This window comes from Equus przewalskii, chromosome 15 (genome assembly GCF_037783145.1).
Source record: "Equus przewalskii isolate Varuska chromosome 15, EquPr2, whole genome shotgun sequence".
In the NCBI taxonomy this organism is placed as follows: Eukaryota; Metazoa; Chordata; class Mammalia; order Perissodactyla; family Equidae; genus Equus; species Equus przewalskii.
Window position 1 is genome coordinate 75,696,054 of NC_091845.1, and position 18,710 is coordinate 75,714,763.

The 18,710-nt window shown below is 43.3% G+C and overlaps 1 protein-coding gene across 5 annotated transcripts in view; it reads right to left on the reverse strand.

Annotated features, from left to right (window-relative positions):
* The window catches only part of NMNAT3 (nicotinamide nucleotide adenylyltransferase 3), a 116,064-nt gene that overhangs the window by 3,290 nt on the left and 94,064 nt on the right, over positions 1–18,710 (reverse strand). Inside the window, exons 3-6 of one of the 5 annotated variants that reach the window (XR_011527187.1) lie at positions 9,067–9,250; positions 3,793–3,875; positions 2,964–3,070; positions 1,553–1,603 (exon numbers count right to left, since the gene is read on the reverse strand). The exons of 1 other annotated variant lie outside the window; for it this stretch is intronic. Coding sequence is in view for 2 of the 4 variants with exons in the window: in XM_070576191.1 (XP_070432292.1) it covers positions 2,970–3,070; positions 3,793–3,875; positions 9,067–9,250 (368 nt within the window). In the remaining 2 variants the exon portion in view is untranslated. Of the gene's footprint in view, positions 1–1,552; positions 1,676–2,963; positions 3,071–3,792; positions 3,876–9,066; positions 9,251–18,710 lie in introns of all 5 variants that reach the window. 3 more of the 5 variants (XR_011527188.1, XM_070576191.1, XM_008529218.2) reach the window with 3 other exon arrangements.

Here is an 18,710-nt window from a genome sequence, read left to right on the forward strand (position 1 = left end):
AGGTCAGAGAACAGAGAAGATACTCCCTTCTTCTCCCAGTGGATTTTTGTGGGGACGATTTCCACATATCATCTTTGATATTTGATACTGTTTGATTCATTAACAATGATGGTAAGGAATACAATTCACTCTGAGCCCCTGCCTACAGAGGACAGTGCCCACACCTCCCCTCGTCCCTTAAGTCAAAGGCATGTCTGTGGGGCTGGTGCCTCAGACCCCAGCTGTGGGCAGTCTTGTCATCAGGCCTCAGAGAGGCACGCCCATACCCTTTCAAATCCAGTCACGTCATGGCTACAAAATCTTCAGATCCAGGGACTCTGACCGTCCAAGTCCAAAGTCCATAGTCTGAGGTGTTGAATAAGGGCTGCCAATTTGATTCGTCTTACAGTGATATAAATAGGATGGCATAGGCATTTTGTGGGCAACGTGCTGCCTTTGAATAGCCACAGGCTTTGAAAAGCAGATGAAGCTGAGATTTACACAGAATGTGAGGCAAGTGCCACCAGGACCTTTTTCTTTGAATGTCCAGTTGCTCCAACTCTTTGACATCAAAGAGCACCAACCCTGAGGTCAGTCAGCCTGGGTCTGAGTTCCAGATCTGCTGGGACCCGGGAAGGTTATAGCCAACGGGCTTGTTTCCCCAGCTGTGAAATGGGGATAATAAAACCTCGTCTGGAAGCTATGGAAGTTGAGTGATGGAGCGAATGCAATGCGAATTTCCTACCCAGAGCAGGGTGTGAACACAGCCACACAGGCGACACAGACACACACAGGAGTGTGGGACTGCTGGGTCTAAACAGGAGGACCCCAGAGATGAAGCCAGGTATTGGCATCTGAAGGGCAGCACCCAAATTAACCAGACAAGGCTGCCCCATAACAGTCAGTGTAAAATGGAGTCAGATGAAGTCCTGCTCTGGTTGTACGGAAAGGGGGTCTTCCAGAGGTTGCTGAGCTGTGCTCAGCCCCATCAGCTGAGGGTAGGGATCACCTTCACAAAAGACAAGACACAGCTGGGCTGTTACAGGATGGAGACGTCATCCCAAAGTGTAACACGTGAGCAGCCCAGACGCAGTGACAGCGTGACTCCAGGTGAGTCAAGGAGGCCTGCAAATCAAAGGAAGGAGGGATGGCAGGCTCCAGCAGCCGGGAAGTGCCGGGCTGTGTGGAACCTGCAATCCCAGAGCAGAACAGCACGCAGCAAAGTACGCAGCTCGGCTCACGGCTCCTTCAGAAATGGGTCACTACCAATGCACACATTGTCTCAGCCAAAGCAAAACTTACGATGGGAAAAACTTTCTTTTTTCAATCGGTCTGTTTTTTTTTCTGATTACAAACATGAAATCTGTGTCTATTGTGGAATGTATGGAAAACACATATTTAAAGTAGAAAACAACAACAATTCTGCTTTCTACGAAAACTGGCAATATTTTGGTATACTTCTTAGTCTTTTCTATCGATTTAGACATGCAAATAGATGTGAAAGTACATTTACATATTTTCATATACTTGAGATTATATATACAGTATTGTATCCTGATTTTTCCCCACTTACCTCATAAGTGTTTCTCCATATCACGAAAGCCTTTTGTACAGATTCTTCGTCCTAAGTATACAGTATCATTTACTTACGCATTCCCTTATATTTAAATCTTGAGGTTGCTCTTTTTTCCTGCCCCTATAAAAATTGCTGTGATAAACATCTTTCTGCATAAATCTTTGTCCCAATCTCTAATTATTTCCTCACCCAGGTTCCTGGAGGGGAATATATTGAGCAAAGGGTATGTACATTTTTAAAGCCCCGACATATTTTGGTAAACTGAAAAGCCCACTTTTCATTCAACATAAACTTCCTTTTGTAACAGTTACTTTAGAAGAGAACAAAGTGAGTAGGATTTAGGGTCTGAACAGAGAGAGAGGGGATAGGGACAAACTCCCCACATTATAGGGCTAAGCAGAGGAGGCTAGTAGCCCCTAGAAACAAACCCACAAAGAATGTGGGGTGAGTTCTGGCAGAGGGAGGGGACAGCCCATTGCAGGGAAAGCAGTGGTGCTGGTTTCATGGGGAAGGGGGAGTTCCAAACCGGGCCCCACAGGACAGATAGGTTCTCAACAGGCGAGCCAAGAAGGAAGGGGGAGAGGGGCAGGCCAGGCGAAGAGACAGGGATTCTGGAAGCCCCTGCAGAGAGGGGAAGCACAGGAAGCTGGAGCCTTCACTGGCGCCCCCCGCCTCTCACTGGAGCTCCAGCATCCCCCAACAGCACAGACACTTTGTGCCTTGCTCAGCTGCCCCTCTACCCAGGAATGCCCCCAACCCAGATAACCTATGATCCTATGAGTCTCAGTGCAGGTGTCTCCTCCTCCAGGCAGCCTTCCTCATCCGTGTCTGGACTCACCACCATTCATAGCTTGGCTCCAGCCCAGGTCAGGGGCCGGGGGAGGCTGTCTCTGTTCCTAGCCTGAGCCCAGAGCCTGGCCTGGGGAGACGCTCAGGAGGCGTCTCTAGAACCCTATTAAGAGTGACTGCTGAGCCAGAGATGATTCTGGAAGAAGGCAGAAGGCTGAGAGGTAACATTGCGCTGTGCTCATGACCGGGGGGGCGGTGGGGAGAAGCGCATGCAGGCAACAGAGGAGAGGCAGAGGCCAGAGGAACACAAACACTGTAAGCTGACAACAGGAGACTCCACAACTCTTTCCTTCTCCGAGTCCTACGCTAGTGCTGTTCCCCAAATCGGCCGTAAAGCAGACTGCCTATTAAGCATACCGATTCCAAGGGCCCATTCCCCCTCAGGAGGTCTGGGGCCGCCTTGGGAACTAGTGTTTTTAGTAAGGCTCTCAGGTGATTCTGCCGTGAGTGGTCCTTAGACCAGCATTTGGGGTTTCACTCAGGGTTCGGCGGCATTTTCAAATCTTTTTAGCAGAGCATTTCTGTGTTCTGGGGAGCACTAGTTCTAAGGAATACTTACATGCATTCAGAAGAGTCCCATGATTAAAAGGTGATAATGGCTGCAGGCTATATCCCTTTCCTGTAGAGTCACAACGCACTTGAAGGGAGTAAAGGCTCTGAAAAGTCCTGCAGTAACCATTTTAAGTTTGTTTAACCATGACATTCCCGAGCCCTTCTGATCTGCAAATAGCATCCCACCAACCCAAGTTGGGGGAGCCCCCGTGGGAAACCCTGCAGATGGCTCTGATGGAATGTCGGCCCAGTGGGCCCAGTGACTCCCTGCTCCTGTCACATCCTGCCCTCCCATCTCCTGGTGCTCCTGTTGATTTGCACGAGGGGCGTTTAACCCCAGTACCAGGGCCGCCACTGGAGAAGGAAGACACTGAAACTGAAGCTGACAAGGTTCCATCAAACACCAGGAGCTGACAACAGGGCAGAAATCTAGGGTTACACAGTGAAAGGATAATCCAAATCGACTTTAAATTCCCTTAAAAATAGGTTTCCTCTTCTGAGTAAACCACTGCGTAACACTGCTACAAGGATCAGTCTCTTACTAGGGTTATTACGGCACACTTTGTGTTCAAAAGGCAAAGGCTTTGCAAAGAACCCCAGCGTCACTCCCCGGTTCATCCCTGTGTGGCCCTGACTGTAACCCGTGTTGCCAGCACTAGTTACCAGGCAGAAGATCCCACATTAGCAAGGAGTGGTGGCAGATTGTTTAATTTGACCTTTCAACCTGGGACGTGTCACCCCAACCAGGTGGGCCTCAGAATCCTTCTCTGTGCCCAGAGGGTGTCAGAGGGCCACCAGTCCTCTCCTGAGTCCCTGACAGACAAGGTCGCACCCACCTGTGGGGGCCGCGGGGTGAGCCTTGCCTCGGTCCAGGCCTTCCTTCTGGGGCAGAGATCTGAGCAGTTCGCGGTGGTGATGCCTGCATGGTAAACATACGCTCAGGGCGTGTCTATGCGGCCCACCGTCCCCCAAAGCCACCCAGGGGGCTCAGATTTTCGGTCTCAACCTGCTTTGGTCCATTTCAGGTGGCTCAGTCCACAAATATTTTTTGAGGGCTTACCATGTGCTGGGCCCTGGGCGAGGTGCCAGGACAGAAAGCAGAGGTGTTGGGGTCCTCCCAGAGCGCCCTAAGAAGACAGCTCCCTGCCTCCTGCGAGCCAGGGAGAAAACGGGGAAGAGCATACTTCCACTCTTTCAACATTTTCTTTCAGTATCTCACTTAAAAAAAGGTTGAGTAGGGATTAAGGACATGGTTTATTAGAATCAAACAGACCTGAGTTCAAAACACAAATTTTCACTTGTAAAGCAGGGATAAGAACACCTACTTTTTAGACTTTTGTGAAGGTAAATGAGTTGCTAACCAGGAAGCACTGGCTCAGGGCATGGCCCACAGCTGGCTCTCAAAAAACAGGCTCGCTCCTATCATAAGCTAGCATCTGAGAACTCAACCGGGCCATGGCTAAGAGTGTGGCTTGGAGCCAGACTGCATAGGCTGAATCCCAGCTCCCCCACGGGGCAGCTGTGTGACTCTGGGCCGGTGGGTTCAGGTCTCTGTGTGGATGGTTCAGCACCCGCAAAATGAGGAAGAGTGACAGCACCTGCCTCCAGTGGGTGGTTATGAAGACTCAAGGAGTAATGCACACAAAGTGCACTGAAGAGTGCGCAGCACGAGCAGATCTCATTATACGTCAGCATTTCCAATATGATTAGACTTACACCCATTTGGCACGCGCGGTTCTTTTAGCAATCTATCTTCTGCAAATCAAGAGGTACCTGCATCTTCTTTTTTTAATCAAACATGGTAATCACTATGCCATGTATCAATCTGATCTTCATCTTCCACCTACTGGATTACGCAGTGACTAGAGCTGTATTTGGGAGGGACCAGTGCCTGGTGGAAACAGCAGGTGCTTTGCAGCTACCGTGGGTGGGTTCAAGTTTAGGTTCTCCTGCTTGTTCGACCTTGGATGAGTCACTAACACTCTCAGCCTCACTGACCTCGTCTGTTTCTTGGTCATGAAAGTTAATGCCTTATACACCGAGTATCACAAGAGCACGAAGGAGAGAGTGCTTCTACCTTCAAATGCTGGGCAAGTGGCTCAGGGCTGATTATTATGGGGAGAAGGGCAGCGGAAAGGTTAAGTCCTAGACTTAGACTGCCTTGGTTGGAATTCTGGTTCTAGCTGCTAGCTGTGGAATCTTGGTGGGCTCCTTGAGCAATCTGCCTCCAGTTTTCTCATCTGTTGCCATCCCAGAGAGCTGCTGCGAGGATTAACTGAAGAGCTTAGCACTGGCCCGTATACAGAAGGCCCAATAAACACCCGCTATTCTTACCATCATTACTCTCAGTCCACCTTCCCCACCTTGCTGTGAACAGGGAGCCCATTTGAGTCATCCTTACATATTCTTAGTGCCGAGGAATTGCTGACCTAAAGCCGGCTGAATTCAGGCACGATGGGAGAATAAACACATTTAATTCTGGCCCGAGGTCCTTCCTGGTGATTTCAGAGACTCAGCGGAGTCTTCAGGGCCCCAGTGGACCCTGTCTGTGTTTCATTATTGTCTTACTGCTTTGGTTTGGGAAGCTCCATCTCTGAGGAGTCACTCCTGGGTTAGTCTAGAATCTCACATCAGACTGAAGGAGGTTTGAGGCTCACCTCCACCTTCCAACTGTAGGCCTTTGAGGATGTTACTGACCCTTTCTGAGCCTCCAATTCCTCATCTGTAAAATGGGGCTAAGCCCCCTACTCCTCAGAGTTGCTGAGCTGAGTAGGTATTATATCCCTCAAAGAGCCTGGCACACATAGTAGGGGATCAAGAAAACGTGGAGATCATCATTTTATTTTACTTACCTTGAGCTCCTAGTTCAAGTTGACTTTACTTTGAATTTTAGCTGGGTCTCTGAACTCTGGTGGCAAATGATCACTCTCAGTGCCAAAGCCATCTTCCTCACAGACCTCCACTCTGCCTTTGTGGCACAGTGGCCACTGCTTCCTCCTGTTGCCTGCCTGACTGGCACCCTGGTGTGCCCAGCCCTGGGCCTGAGGACTGACCCCGAGAGCATGTTCCCTGTGCTCAGTCATCCCACTGTTCTCCAGGGATGTCCCATCAGAGGGTCACTGTGGCAGGAGCAAAGTCAGCCACACTGTGCTCCCACCTGTAGATCACTGGTTTTGAAGACGGCCATAAGCATGGCTTCAGAGTTGAACAGATCAGGGCTCCACCGCCTGCTAATCTGTCGTGTGACTGTGATTATCTTAGCCTCTCTGAACCTCAGTTACCTCATCTGTAAAGTGAGGACAACATAAGGTCAAGTTTGCAAAGGGATACATGAGGTGACGATGGTGATGGCCCACATCAAGTGGCATTGTGACCAAGGCCTTCTTCCCACAACATGGGGAAAAGGTGAGTGAAATAAGTTATCAAATGCCCTACAAGCAGGAAAGCTGGCCTAGATTTAAAAAAAAAAATTAGGGTAAAAATCAGCAACCTGATAAGGAGAAAAAGAATGCTCAATAAGTCCCACAGTGAATTTACTTCATGGTGACAGTGAACAAATGTCACTACGAAGTAAATTCACTGTTGACTCTATCAAGAAGCTACTATGTGGAGCAAAGGGTGGGTAGTCTTCTACCATGCTTTTACAATCACCTAACTTTACACTTTTAACTAGATTTTCAGTCTTTAAAAAATGCTTTTGGTAGTTTCAGAAAAACACTGTAATCAAACAAAATTCTTTCTTTTTTTTGAAGATTGGCCCCTGAGCTAACATCTGTTGCCAATCTTATTTTTTTCTTCTTCTTCTTCTCTCCAGTGCCCTCCAGTACATAGTTGTATATCCTAGCTGTGAGTGCCTCTGGTTGTGCTATGTAGGACGCCGCCTCAGCATGGTCTGATGAGCGGAGCCATGTCCGTGCCCAGGATCCGAACCTGTGAAACCCTGGGCCGCTGCAGCAGAGTGTGCGAACTTAACCACTTGGCCACGGGGCCGACCCCACAAACAAATTTTCTAATGCAACAGATAGACTCTGGAGATGAAGCTCACTCCAGATACTGAAAAAAAAAATCTTAATCAGCTATCTGATAAAATGATGTTGACTATTTATATCAGTGGATTCTCAATGTTGGCTGCACAAAATAAATCACTGAGGACCTTTTAAAAAATATCCATGCCTAGATGCCACCCCAGACAAATCAAAATCTGGGCGGGGTGGGGTGGGGAGTCGGAGGTGATTTCTACAGAGTTGAGACCACTCGTTTGGATGGATCTTGGTACTAGTCATAGGCACGATTCACAGACTTGGTGACTGAGGCTGTGGCTTCAATCCTGGCCACACATTAAAATCACCCGGGAGCTCTTAAAAATCCTGCTGTCCCACCCAGACCAATGACATCCGGTCTCCGGGGTAAGACTCAAGCTCCCCAGGTGATTCAATGTGCAGCTAGGGCTGAAAAGCACTGGACAAAAGGGTATAGTAAAAAAAGGAAAAGACTGTGTTCGGTAAAATCTTAGCTCCCGCCTGCATTTTGCAGCAGAAGCACTAGCAGTACTATGTAGTGCTGTGCTCAGTTCCGATTTCTCCGGAAATGGCTTCTCTGTTTGAGGACAAGTTATGGGCCGGGGTTAGGGATGCAGGGAAGAGAGCGAACAGTATCAGCACCTACCACAAACCAGGTGCTCTGCCTACACCTTCCCATTTAATTCACACAGCACCCCAGTGAAGCAGGTGGTGTCACTTCTACTTTATAGGTGAGGAATTGAGGCTCAGAGAGGCTACCTCACTTACGGCAAGTCACTTAGCTACTAATGTGGACTCCAAAACCTGGGCCCTCAGCCCCGCTGCCTCTTACAGGGTGGAGGCGGCGGGAAGCGTCAGTTTGTTCCTGACTACTGTTAAAGCCAAACGATTTGTCGGCTTATCTGTTGTTTTGTTTCCATTCCCCTCTGTTAGCCTAGATAAATGAGAGCTGACTCTACTGCTTATTCTGAGAGGATGATCTAGGTGAAAATTTATTCCTTATGTTAAAAAAAAGCCAGCCTGTGTCCTAACAATTATTTCCTATTTGCTCTCCTTTCAATTTGGCAACAGCTTCTGAAGTAGCTGCTGAATGCTTCTAGCTGGTTCTTTCCCAAGTAAATAAGAACCAGGAACTTTTACGAAAAAGGTAAACATTTTTCTCCCAAGTGAATTTGAAGACGCAAAAAATGAAAACCAAAACAGATTATGAACAGGCCTGCCAATTATTCAGCCTTTCCCTTGTGCTTCCTATGCCCTGACGATCCTAGTGCTTCCAAACAGATAAACGACAGCCCACAGTGTGCAATCCCTTCCAGCAGAGCTGGCTGTCATAGTGACAGCCAGGCCACCTCAAGATCCCCTCTGACAGCCAGGACAGGGGACTTCCTGCCTCTCTAGCAAAATCCCCGACACAAGTAAAGCTTCCAGGACACAAGTCAGTGACCCATTGTCCTAACACGCAGGACCTGCTGGGGCTTTTAAACAGCAAATTACTTTCGCTGAATGCTAACAGCGGTGCCAAAAGAAAAAAAAAAACTCCTGAGCAACTATTTCTAGATTTATAGTCTTTCTTTTTCAATTTTACATAAAAGTCTAGATTTACAGAACCCAGGATTTGTACCATTAGAAAAGATGGCTTATTAAGTAGACGCAGTTTTCAACCTACTCAGTGAAGACCCAAAAAAAAAAGCCCCACTTAGTGAATATTCTTATGTGGTTCTGGGTCAGAAAAGTTATTTACACTTTTTAAATCCTTATTAGGTTTTATTGTCCCCATTTTGCAAGTGAGAAGTGTGTCTCAGGGAAGTCAAGTGCCTAAAGTCACACAGCTAAGTGGTGGCACTGCAGCCCGGATGCTACCGTCCTCTAAAACAAGATGGGGCGTTTCCACAAAGTGCCTCCTGTGGGGCAGTGGTTTTCTTGCCCAGGAACTCTCTGAGAATGTGTCTGTTGGCCTCTCTCCTGATAAGGAGTAACACATCTCAAACTTTGGCTGACAGCCCACTCCCCACTCTGTCCCAACCTTTCACCCCATGGGTTCTGCAGACGCATCCCGTGGCCCCGGACATCACAGAGCAGGCCCATCGTTACCTCAGCACCTTCACCGTCTCCAACCACTGCACCTGCTCACTCTCCCAGGGGTCCACCCGGATCCAGTCGGACGTCTGCAAGGCCAGCCGGGCCATGGCCACCCGGTGCCGGGCAGCCACGAGGTCTTTCTTCCCGTACTTGTCATTGACAGGAGAGATGATACCTGCTATCACCTGGTACATTCCTAGGCAAGGGAGAACAGTGGTGTTGCCAAAATGCTCGCCACCTGGCAGCCTAAATTCAGGCAGGTGCTAAAAATCTCTGTGCCTCGTCCTGAGTGGGAGCAGACCCTGGCATTCAATCCTGGGTGGTCCAGCTCCCTTAGGCAAGGCAAAGGCGCTACCTCAGGGACCATTTGCCTCTCCGCCAGAGTCTGCTACAGAAGGCTGTAAGGGTGGAGTCAGGCAAGGCTCCCATATAGCAATGTGGACAGTTAGGGTCAGAATATGTTTAAGGAACATCATGACTGTCCCCTCTGCGGGACTTAACAGGGGCACTATCATTCTCTAATCAGGTATGGGACAATAGTTACATATAGTTTCTTAGAAAAAATAGGGGATTTTGTGGATCAAAGATCGAAGGGATGGGGTTTAGCATGAACCAGGTAGATGGGTGACGGGAAGCAGACTGACTGCAGAGGCCCACTGCTGGCTTTGGAGGAAGGCGCTGCTAAGGGAATGGGAAAAGACGCGGGCTGTGCCGATGAGTGACGCTGCGTGGTGCAGGGACTGGAGAATGGGGCATTTGAAGTTTTAAACTACAGTGACATTGAAGAAGCTACAGAGAACCATCATGGAAAGAGAATGACTGGGACTTAAGACACCTTGGGTGTGAGCTGCAGCCCCATCGCTTACTAGGACGCCTTAGGCAAATTACCCAACTGTTGGAAAAAATAAAATACTCAGCCACTTGAACGTCAGGTTTCCTACCTGTAAAATGGGATAATACTTGCTTGGCAGGACCTCGCGGTAAGGATAAAATTAGATAATGTTTGTGTAGTGGGATAATGTTTTAATAGTACATGATATATTAAAAATGTACTATAAAATATAACATGCACATAAAAGGGTATAAAACACATACGGTTTGATGAAGAGTTGTAAAGCCTACCCTGCTTTAATCATCACCTAGGTTAAGATACAGAACACTCTGGAACATCAGAAGTTCTTATCACAATCCCACTCTGACGGAAGTTAATCACTATTCTTATTTTTATAATATTAATTCTCTTGCTTTTCTTTATAGCTTGACCATGTATTTATGCATCCTTAAAAAACGAATTCATTTTGCCTGCTTCTGAAACTTTTATAAATGGAATCATACTGAACTTATTCTTAAGCCTTTTTCACTTTATGTAAGTGAAATTCATGCGGTCCACCCAAGATATTCCACTGGAGGATTATCTACCACGCAACGGATCTATTCTACTGCTGATGGACTTGTTTGACCAGACAATCACAAACGACGCTGCTGCGAACATCCTTGCACAAGTCTCCCTGTGCGCAAAAGCACACGTTATTTCTTAGGACACTCACGTAAGAGTGGCGGCACTGAGTCATGGGCTAGGTGCGTTTGCAGCTTTACTAGATAACGTCAGTTTCTAAGGTGGTTGCAGCTCTTTACCCTCCAACCAGTGGGTGTCTGAGAGTTTCATTTGCTCCACGCCAGGGCATCTGGGGTTACTGTCAGGATTTTCCCACTCTGACAGATGTGTAGTTATATCTCACTGTGGTTTTAATGTTCATTTTTCTGCTTCCTGAGGCTGAGTATTTATTCATATGTACTATTAAACATTCAAGCTTAATTTTTTGTGAAGTGCCTGTTTAAATCTTTTGCCCATATTTTGGGTTGTCTGCCTTTTTATCATTGATTTGTAGAATTCTCTATATATTCCAAATACTAGCCCTTTGTTCACTGGTTATATATGTCATATATATCTTCTCTTACTTTATGGCTTGTCTTATTCTTTTTATGGAATCTTTTGAAAACAAAAGTTCTTAATTTTAACGTAGTTGGGTTATTAGTTTTCTCCTTTATGGCTAGTGCATTTTGTGGTATGAAGACATTTTTCTGTATTATGTCATAAAATGTTTATAGTTTTGTTTTTCACACTTGGGTCTTTGTGCATGATGTGAGTGCTATTATTTTCAAATTGGACAGTCAATTATTCCAGCAACGTTTACCACTCTGCTGTGTGCATTGCCACCCATGTACAACATCAAGTGTCTGCAGGCACGAAACGGTCCCTGCTCTCTGTTCTGTCTTATTGCTCTATTTGCCTGTCCTTGTGCAACATCACACTGCTTTGCTTAGTTTATTGTACATCTTGAATCTACTTAAGAAAACCCTCCCACCTTGTTCTTTTTCACTTATGTTTTGGCAATTCTTCACTTTTTGCATTTTGCATATAAATTTTAGAAAGCTTATCAAGTTCCACAAAAATGAAACCGTCCCCACCAAAAAAAAAACCTGCTGAAATTTTATAGGAATTGAATCTGTAATTCAATTTAGAGAGAACTGACATCTTTACAATATTGAACCTTCTAATCCATGAGCATGGTATATCTCTCCATTTATTTAGGTCTTCTTAAATGTCTCTAAATAAAGTTTTACAATTTCTCTTGTAGAGTACTTACACATATTCTGTAATATTTATTCCTAGATATTTGAGTTTTTTGATGCCACGATAAACGGAATTTTTTAAAAATACTTTTTTTTTCTGTTTGTTGCTGATATGTAGAAATATAATTGATTTAGGTATCCTGAATGTGTATCTGGTAATCCTCCTAAACTCTCTTATTAAGTCTAATAGTTTATCTGCAGAGTCTTTTTACTCTTCTATGTCCAAAATAATACCATCTGAAAATACCGAGAATTTTGCTGCTCCATTTCCAATCCTTATACCTTTTATTTCTTTTTCTTATTGTCTTGTTTAAGACCTCTAGTATGATGCTGTATAGAGATGGCGTTAGCAGGCATCTTTGTCTTACTCCCACTGTTAGAGGAAAAGCTTTCACTTTCATTATTACATACGATGTTCGCTGTGAGTCTTCTGTAGATATCATTTTTCAGTTGTGGGAGAGACAATGCCACGTGTTCTTAAGACCCATTTTTATTTTTCCTCTCTTTAGGCACACACGAAGCTAACAATTCTGTTGCTCTTGAAATTAGGTTGGGTTTATGTGATTTCACTGAGTTATAATCAATGGGACGTGGGTGGAAGTGATGTATGCCCATCTAGCCTTGGCCATAAAAACTCTTGTATGACCTTCCAACTGTTTCATAGTGAATCTGAAAGCTACAATGAAGGTAGCAAAGCCATCAATAGGGCCTGCCAGGAGCCCTGAGACACAACTTGGAAAGAAACTGCCCTGCAGATCTGCTGTACCTACAAGGAATTTATCTGATGAGAGAGAAACTTTATTTAATATGTTAAGCTCCTGAAATTGGGGGATTTGTTATTGCAGCCTAGCCTGATCCTGGAAAACATGTTACTTTAAGAGACATTCCCAGCTATTCCTAGTTTAAGAGCTTTCATCGTAAATGAGTTTTATTACATGCTTTTTCTGCAATTCTTGAAATGATTGTGTGATTTTTCTCCTTTAGTCAGTTAACCTAGTGGACTGCATTGATTAACTTTCTAGTCTTTACATTGCATTCCTGAGATAAACTCGATTAGGTCAAGATATATTATCTTTTTAATGTATTGATGGATTCAGTTTGCTAATTTTTTTAAGGAAGGAAGAGAGATCTATAATTTTCTGTTCCCCTAATGTCCTAATCAGGTTCTGGTACCAAGGTTATGCCTCATAAAGAGTGTTGGGGAGAATTCTCTCTTTTTATATGCTCTAAAGTGCTTGGGTAGGATTGAAATAACATTTTTTTCTTAAGTGTTTGGTAGAATTCATCAGTGAAATCTTATAAGGCTCGAGTTTAATTTATGTGAAATTTCTTGACTGCTGATTTAATTTCTTTAATGGTGATAAAACGATCCAGATTTTTATTTCATTATAATTTTTGGCAATTTACTTTTTCTAGGATTTTGCCTATTATATCTAAATTTTGAAATTTATTGGCATAAGGTTGTTCACAATATTCTTTTATCTGTTTAGCGTCTACACCATCTGTAGTGCTGTCCTTTTCATTCCTAATGTTGGTGGTGTCTCTATTATTCTTCCTTGCTCAGTCTTGCTAGAGGTTTGTCATTTTATGAGTTTTTTCAAAGAACCAACTTTTGGCTTTACTGATCTTCTCTGCTAAATGTTTGTTTTCCATATCTCAATTTCTGTTCTTATTTGTATTAATTCCATCCTCCTACCTTCTTGGTGTTATTTTGCTGGTCTTTTTCTAACTTCCTGTGGTGGATGGTCAGCTAACTGATACGCAGCTTGTCTTATTTTCTAATACGAACAGTTCTGGCTATAAATTTCCCTCTAAGCATGTCTTTACATGCATCCCACAGGTTTTTATATGTAGTGTTCTTCATGAACATTCAGTTCAAAATATTTTCTAATTTCCATTATTATGTCTTTTTTGATCCATGACTTATTTAGAACTATTTTTGCTAATTACCAAACATATTGAGATTTTGGTTATCTCTTTGTTATTGATTTCCAGCTTAGTTGCACTGCAGTCAGAGAACATATTCTATATTGATTTCAATCACTTGAAATGTGTTGATATTTGCTTTATGTCCTAGGTTATGGCCAGTTTTGGTAAATGTCCCACGTGTGCTTGAAAAGAACGTGTAATCTGTGATAGCTGGGTGCAATGTTCTGTCCATTTAGTCGAGACTGCTAATTGTTTTTGTTTAAATCTATGTTCTTACTGACTTTTGTGTCTGCCTCTTGTATTAGTTACTGGGAGAGGCATGTTAAATTCTCCCACTATGATTGTGGATGTTTCTATTTTTCCTTTTAGTTCTTTCAATTTTTGTTTCACATATTTTAAGAATATGTTATTGCCTACATAGTTCGTATTCTTACACATCTTTCTGTGACTTGAGCCTCTTTGTCTCTAGTCATGCTTCCTCACTTCAGGTCTACATGTCTGATATTAATATAGCCTCAACAGCTTTATTTTGGTTGGCATATGCATGGCATATTTTTTTTCCATCTTTTTTCTTTCAACCTTTCTATACTTCTAATCTAGGCAAGTCTTTTGTAAATAGCCTATAGCTGTCTTTAAAAAAATTTTTTGTCAAGTTTGACAATTATTGACTTTTAACTGGAACATTAAGTTTACTGACATTTAATGTGAATGTCGATATATTTAAGTTTCAAGTTACCATCTTATTTTGTATATTTTTTTTGTCACACAAATTTCATGGTTTTTTTCTCTTTTCCTGCCTCTCTTTGGACTTTATTTCGTTTTTTTTTCTCTCAGATTGGAAGTTACATATACAGTCTTATATGCCAAGTAAATCTAGACCTTTAACCTCTTCCTCAACAACATGAGGACTGCAGAACTCTGTAACTTCATTTACCACCTACTGACTTACGTGTCATTGTGGTAGATATTTTAAGTCTGTTTTTCCCTAACACTGTTAGACCTTATTATTCTGTTTTATACAACCAGTACTCATGTAAATTTACCTATATATTTGCCATTTTCTTTGCTTTCCATTTCTTCTTGCATATCAGACCTTCTAGCTAAGAATCACTCTCCTATTGACAGACCATATCCTGTAGAATTTCCTTAAGTTATTCTTGAAAAACATTTTCAAAATATTACCCTCATTCCTGAAAGATATTTTCACTGGGTTTAAAATAATTGATTAGCAATCATTTTTCTTCAGTACTCTCAAGTTACTGTTCCACTGTCTTCCAGCTTCAATTGTTGCTGTTGAGAAGCCATCTGTAATCTAACCTTCATTCTTATGAAGGTCATCTGTATATTTTGGTTGCTTTCAACTTTTTCTTTGTCTACATATGGATTTCTTTTTACTTATCTTGATTTGGAGTCACTGGATCTTTTAAATCTGTGGGTTGATGTCTTTTATTAGATCTGAAAAATTCTTAGTTATTATCTCTTCAGAAATGGCCTCTGCCCCCTTTCCTCTTCCCTTTTCTTCTAGCTCTCTGATTGTATATATGTAGCCTCCATATCTCCTACCTTCTCTTACGGAATTAAAAAAAACCAAAAAGAGAAAAAAAGAAACCCTCTTTTTCTCCACTCCATTTTGGATAATTTCATTTGATCACTATTCCAGTTCACTAGGTCTATATTTTGCTCTAATCTAATTCCAAATCATTCATTGAACTTTTGAGTCTTCTAATCTATGAAGATGTATGTCTCTTCATTTGTTTAGGTCTTTGATTTCTTTCTTAAGCATCTTGTAATTTTCAGGACACAAATTCTACACACGTTTTGTTGATTTATACCTAAGTATTTCACTGTAGATCAACTGTAAATGGCATTATGATTTTAATTCCGGTTTTCACGTTTGTTATTATATAAAATATAGAAATGTATCTATAGTATACAGAAATATGATTGATTTTTGTTTGTTGATCTTTATCTTGCAACTGAACTCACTTATTCTAGGAGCTTTTTTTCCCTTTCTTATAGATTCTTTGAGATTGTCTACATAGACAATCATGTCACATGCAAATAGGGAAAGTTTTATTTCTTCCTTTCCAATTTGTATGCCTTTTATTCCCTGATTTGAGACCTTTCCTTTTTTTTCTAATATAAGCATTTAGTGTTATAAATTTCCTTGTTAGTACTGTTTTAGCTGCATCAATATATTTTTTTTCCTCCCCAAAGCCTCAGCGCATGGTTTTATATCATAGTTGTAAGTGCTTCTAGCCATTCTATGTGAGCCACTGCCACAGCACGGCAACTGACAGATGGGTGGTGTAGTTCTGTGACTAGGCAGTGAACCCAGGCCACCAAAGCAGTGAGCACCTTGAACTTTAACCACTAGGCCATCAGGGCTGGCTCTGTATCAACATATTTTGGTATGTTGTATTTTCTCTTTCATTAGTTCTATGTATTTTTAAAAATTTCCTTGGAGACTTCCTTTTTGACTTACGGATTGTTTAGTTGTTTAATTTCCAAGTGTTTTAGTATTTTCCTATTGTCGTTCTTTTATTGATTTCAGTTTGATTCCATTAGGGTCAGAGACCATAATCTGTATGACTTCAACTCTTTCAAACTTGCTGAGGTTTTTCTTATGGCTCAGAATATGGCCTTTCTTAGTGAGCGCTCCACAGGTGTTTGAAAAAAATGTATATTCTGCTGATCTTGGATGAAGAGTTCTATACATATCAATTAGACCCTGTTGGTTGACTGTGTTGCTAAGTTCTTCTATGTCCTTGCTGATTTTCTGTCAATTGCTGAGAGCTGAGTGTGAAGTCCCCATCTAAAACCGTGAATGTTTCTGTTTTGCCTTTCAGCTCTATCAGTTTTTACTTCATGTATTTTGAGACTTTCTTTTTTGGTGTACACAAATTTAGGATTGTTATGTCTTCTTAGTGGCCCTTCACCGAGCATTTAATTTTGTTTATTTCAGTCATCATTTCTGGAAGTTCTCATTGGTTCTTCATCAAATCTGGTAAGTCACTTATAGTTTCTTTTTGCTTGAAATAAAAGCATAACTTTTAAAATCTGTATCCGACAATGCCAATTTCAAAGTCTGTACAAGTTGTTTTTGTTGTCTGTTGTTTCTGCTAGTGCTTATTCGTATTGTCTTTTTCTTTTGTGCTTCACTATTTGTGACTGCTTGCTGGTCAACACCCATGACTAGTTATTTAGAGAGCTCCCTAGGCCTAAGATAGATACGCCCTCCTCCAGAAAGGCTTCATGTCTGCTTTTGCCAGGCACCTGGAGTTATAGGAGTCCTAGATGATCTTAAATCAAGTTCTTGACTTGAGCTTCTTTGACTAATCCAGGCAAAAGGTTGCAAATCTGAGCAAAGGCTGATGTGTGGCCATTTCTTCTTAGCAATATTTTATCCTTTCCTTTTTCTTCTTCTGCTTGCCTTAGAACCAAGGGACCAAGGCTTCTCTGAAGTCCTCTAGGATTGGGGAAAGGATGTGGATTAAGATCTAGTTCACTCCAGCCCTGAGGGTGTAGCTCCTTTGGAGAGATCCATAACAATTCCTAAGGCTACTTGAGAAGAGTGGTAATGGAGGCTGAGAATTAACAGTCAGGAGGGCTACTGAGGGGAGCTACAGGGTGTGCCACCAAAACCCAGGGACCATGGTGTTGGCAGTACTGGGGAAAGCCCAAGCATGGGCCCAGATGGCAGCGGTAGTGCCTGAGCCCAGAGCAGCTGAGGAGACCTCAACAGTAGAGGCAGAGAGGATAGAGGCCAATGACCAAGGTCAAGGGCAGACCTCTCAGCTACAGGGCATTGAGGGTTGATGCTGCTTTTCAGATGCCAGGATGATAAGCCACCTAAGATGCTTAACTCACTCTTGGGGAAGTAGGCAGGAAAAGATGAACTTGATTAAAAATTGACCTGTAAGAGAATAAACTTTAAAATCGGAAGATATTTACCTTGAAGTGGCAAATTTTTTCACTATTCATGGAAATAGTGGCTTAAGAGAAAGTTGAGTGTTATAGAAAGAAAAGTAAGTTGTATTTCTGCACATCTGAGTCTCATGTTATACATGGAACATGTTAGTTCTTTCTCTTCTCCTCATTACAAAAAATGGGGGCTGGAGGACCAATTTCTGTCAGGTGCCAACTCTCTTGGGCAATTTATGTACATTTAACCTTCACCTTAATCTCTGCTTTACTGGAGGAAGCTGGGGGTGGCAGGCCAGGGGCCCCTCCAGGCAGCTCTGCCGGGTGTCTTGGAGACCCAGGTGTCACCTGTGGTGGTTTAGCTCATCTTGAGAAGCCAGGTCATGCACTGAGACATCAATGCTCTATTATAGCACCCAGGAGAGAAGGTCAATACAAACAACAATTTAAGCTAAAACTCCTCCTTGCCCTCCAAGTGGTCATGAGTTGAAGCCTTGTCCCTTTCCCACAATCCCAGTGTTGCTTCAAGTGACCCCTTCTTCCCCGGGTAGATACAGGTACTTCTCAGGTGATACCACTGCCCCGAGACGCACCTCCATTACAGCACTTGTATGATAAAATCTGTTCGCCTTTGTCGTTCCCGTGAGACTGACAGCTCCCTAAGGACATGAACCTATCCTTTCACTGGGGGTAACATACCTAGCACATCACTTAGTAGGAAGTACTATCCTTACCTTGGGGTTACCATAGCAACACATGGCTGTGTCTTTAACATGGTGGATAGAATTCCTTGTTCATCTCCACCCCTTTTGGAAGCTCTAAGAAAATGGCAATAAAGGAACAAAAGAAGTATGAAATCACAAGGGCAAAGAGAATGGGAAAGGAGACAACAAGAGCTGGGAAAGGTCAATAAGATTTTGGAAGCTGGAAAGCTGAACAACAGTAAGAGAGCAAAGTCTGCAGGCAGGGAAGGCGGTAAGAGGCAAGTCGCCCAGCACAGCGGAAGCCCAGAGTGGCTCCGGAACTGGAGGAGCCTTTCCAGGTGGGGGTGCCAGGGGGCCTGAACGCAGGAAGGATGGTCAAGAGTTTGTCTAAGGAGCCCCTAGATCCAATTGCCTACCTTATTCTCATCCCGGCAGAAAGCGAGATATCTGCTTTCTGCTGAGGTT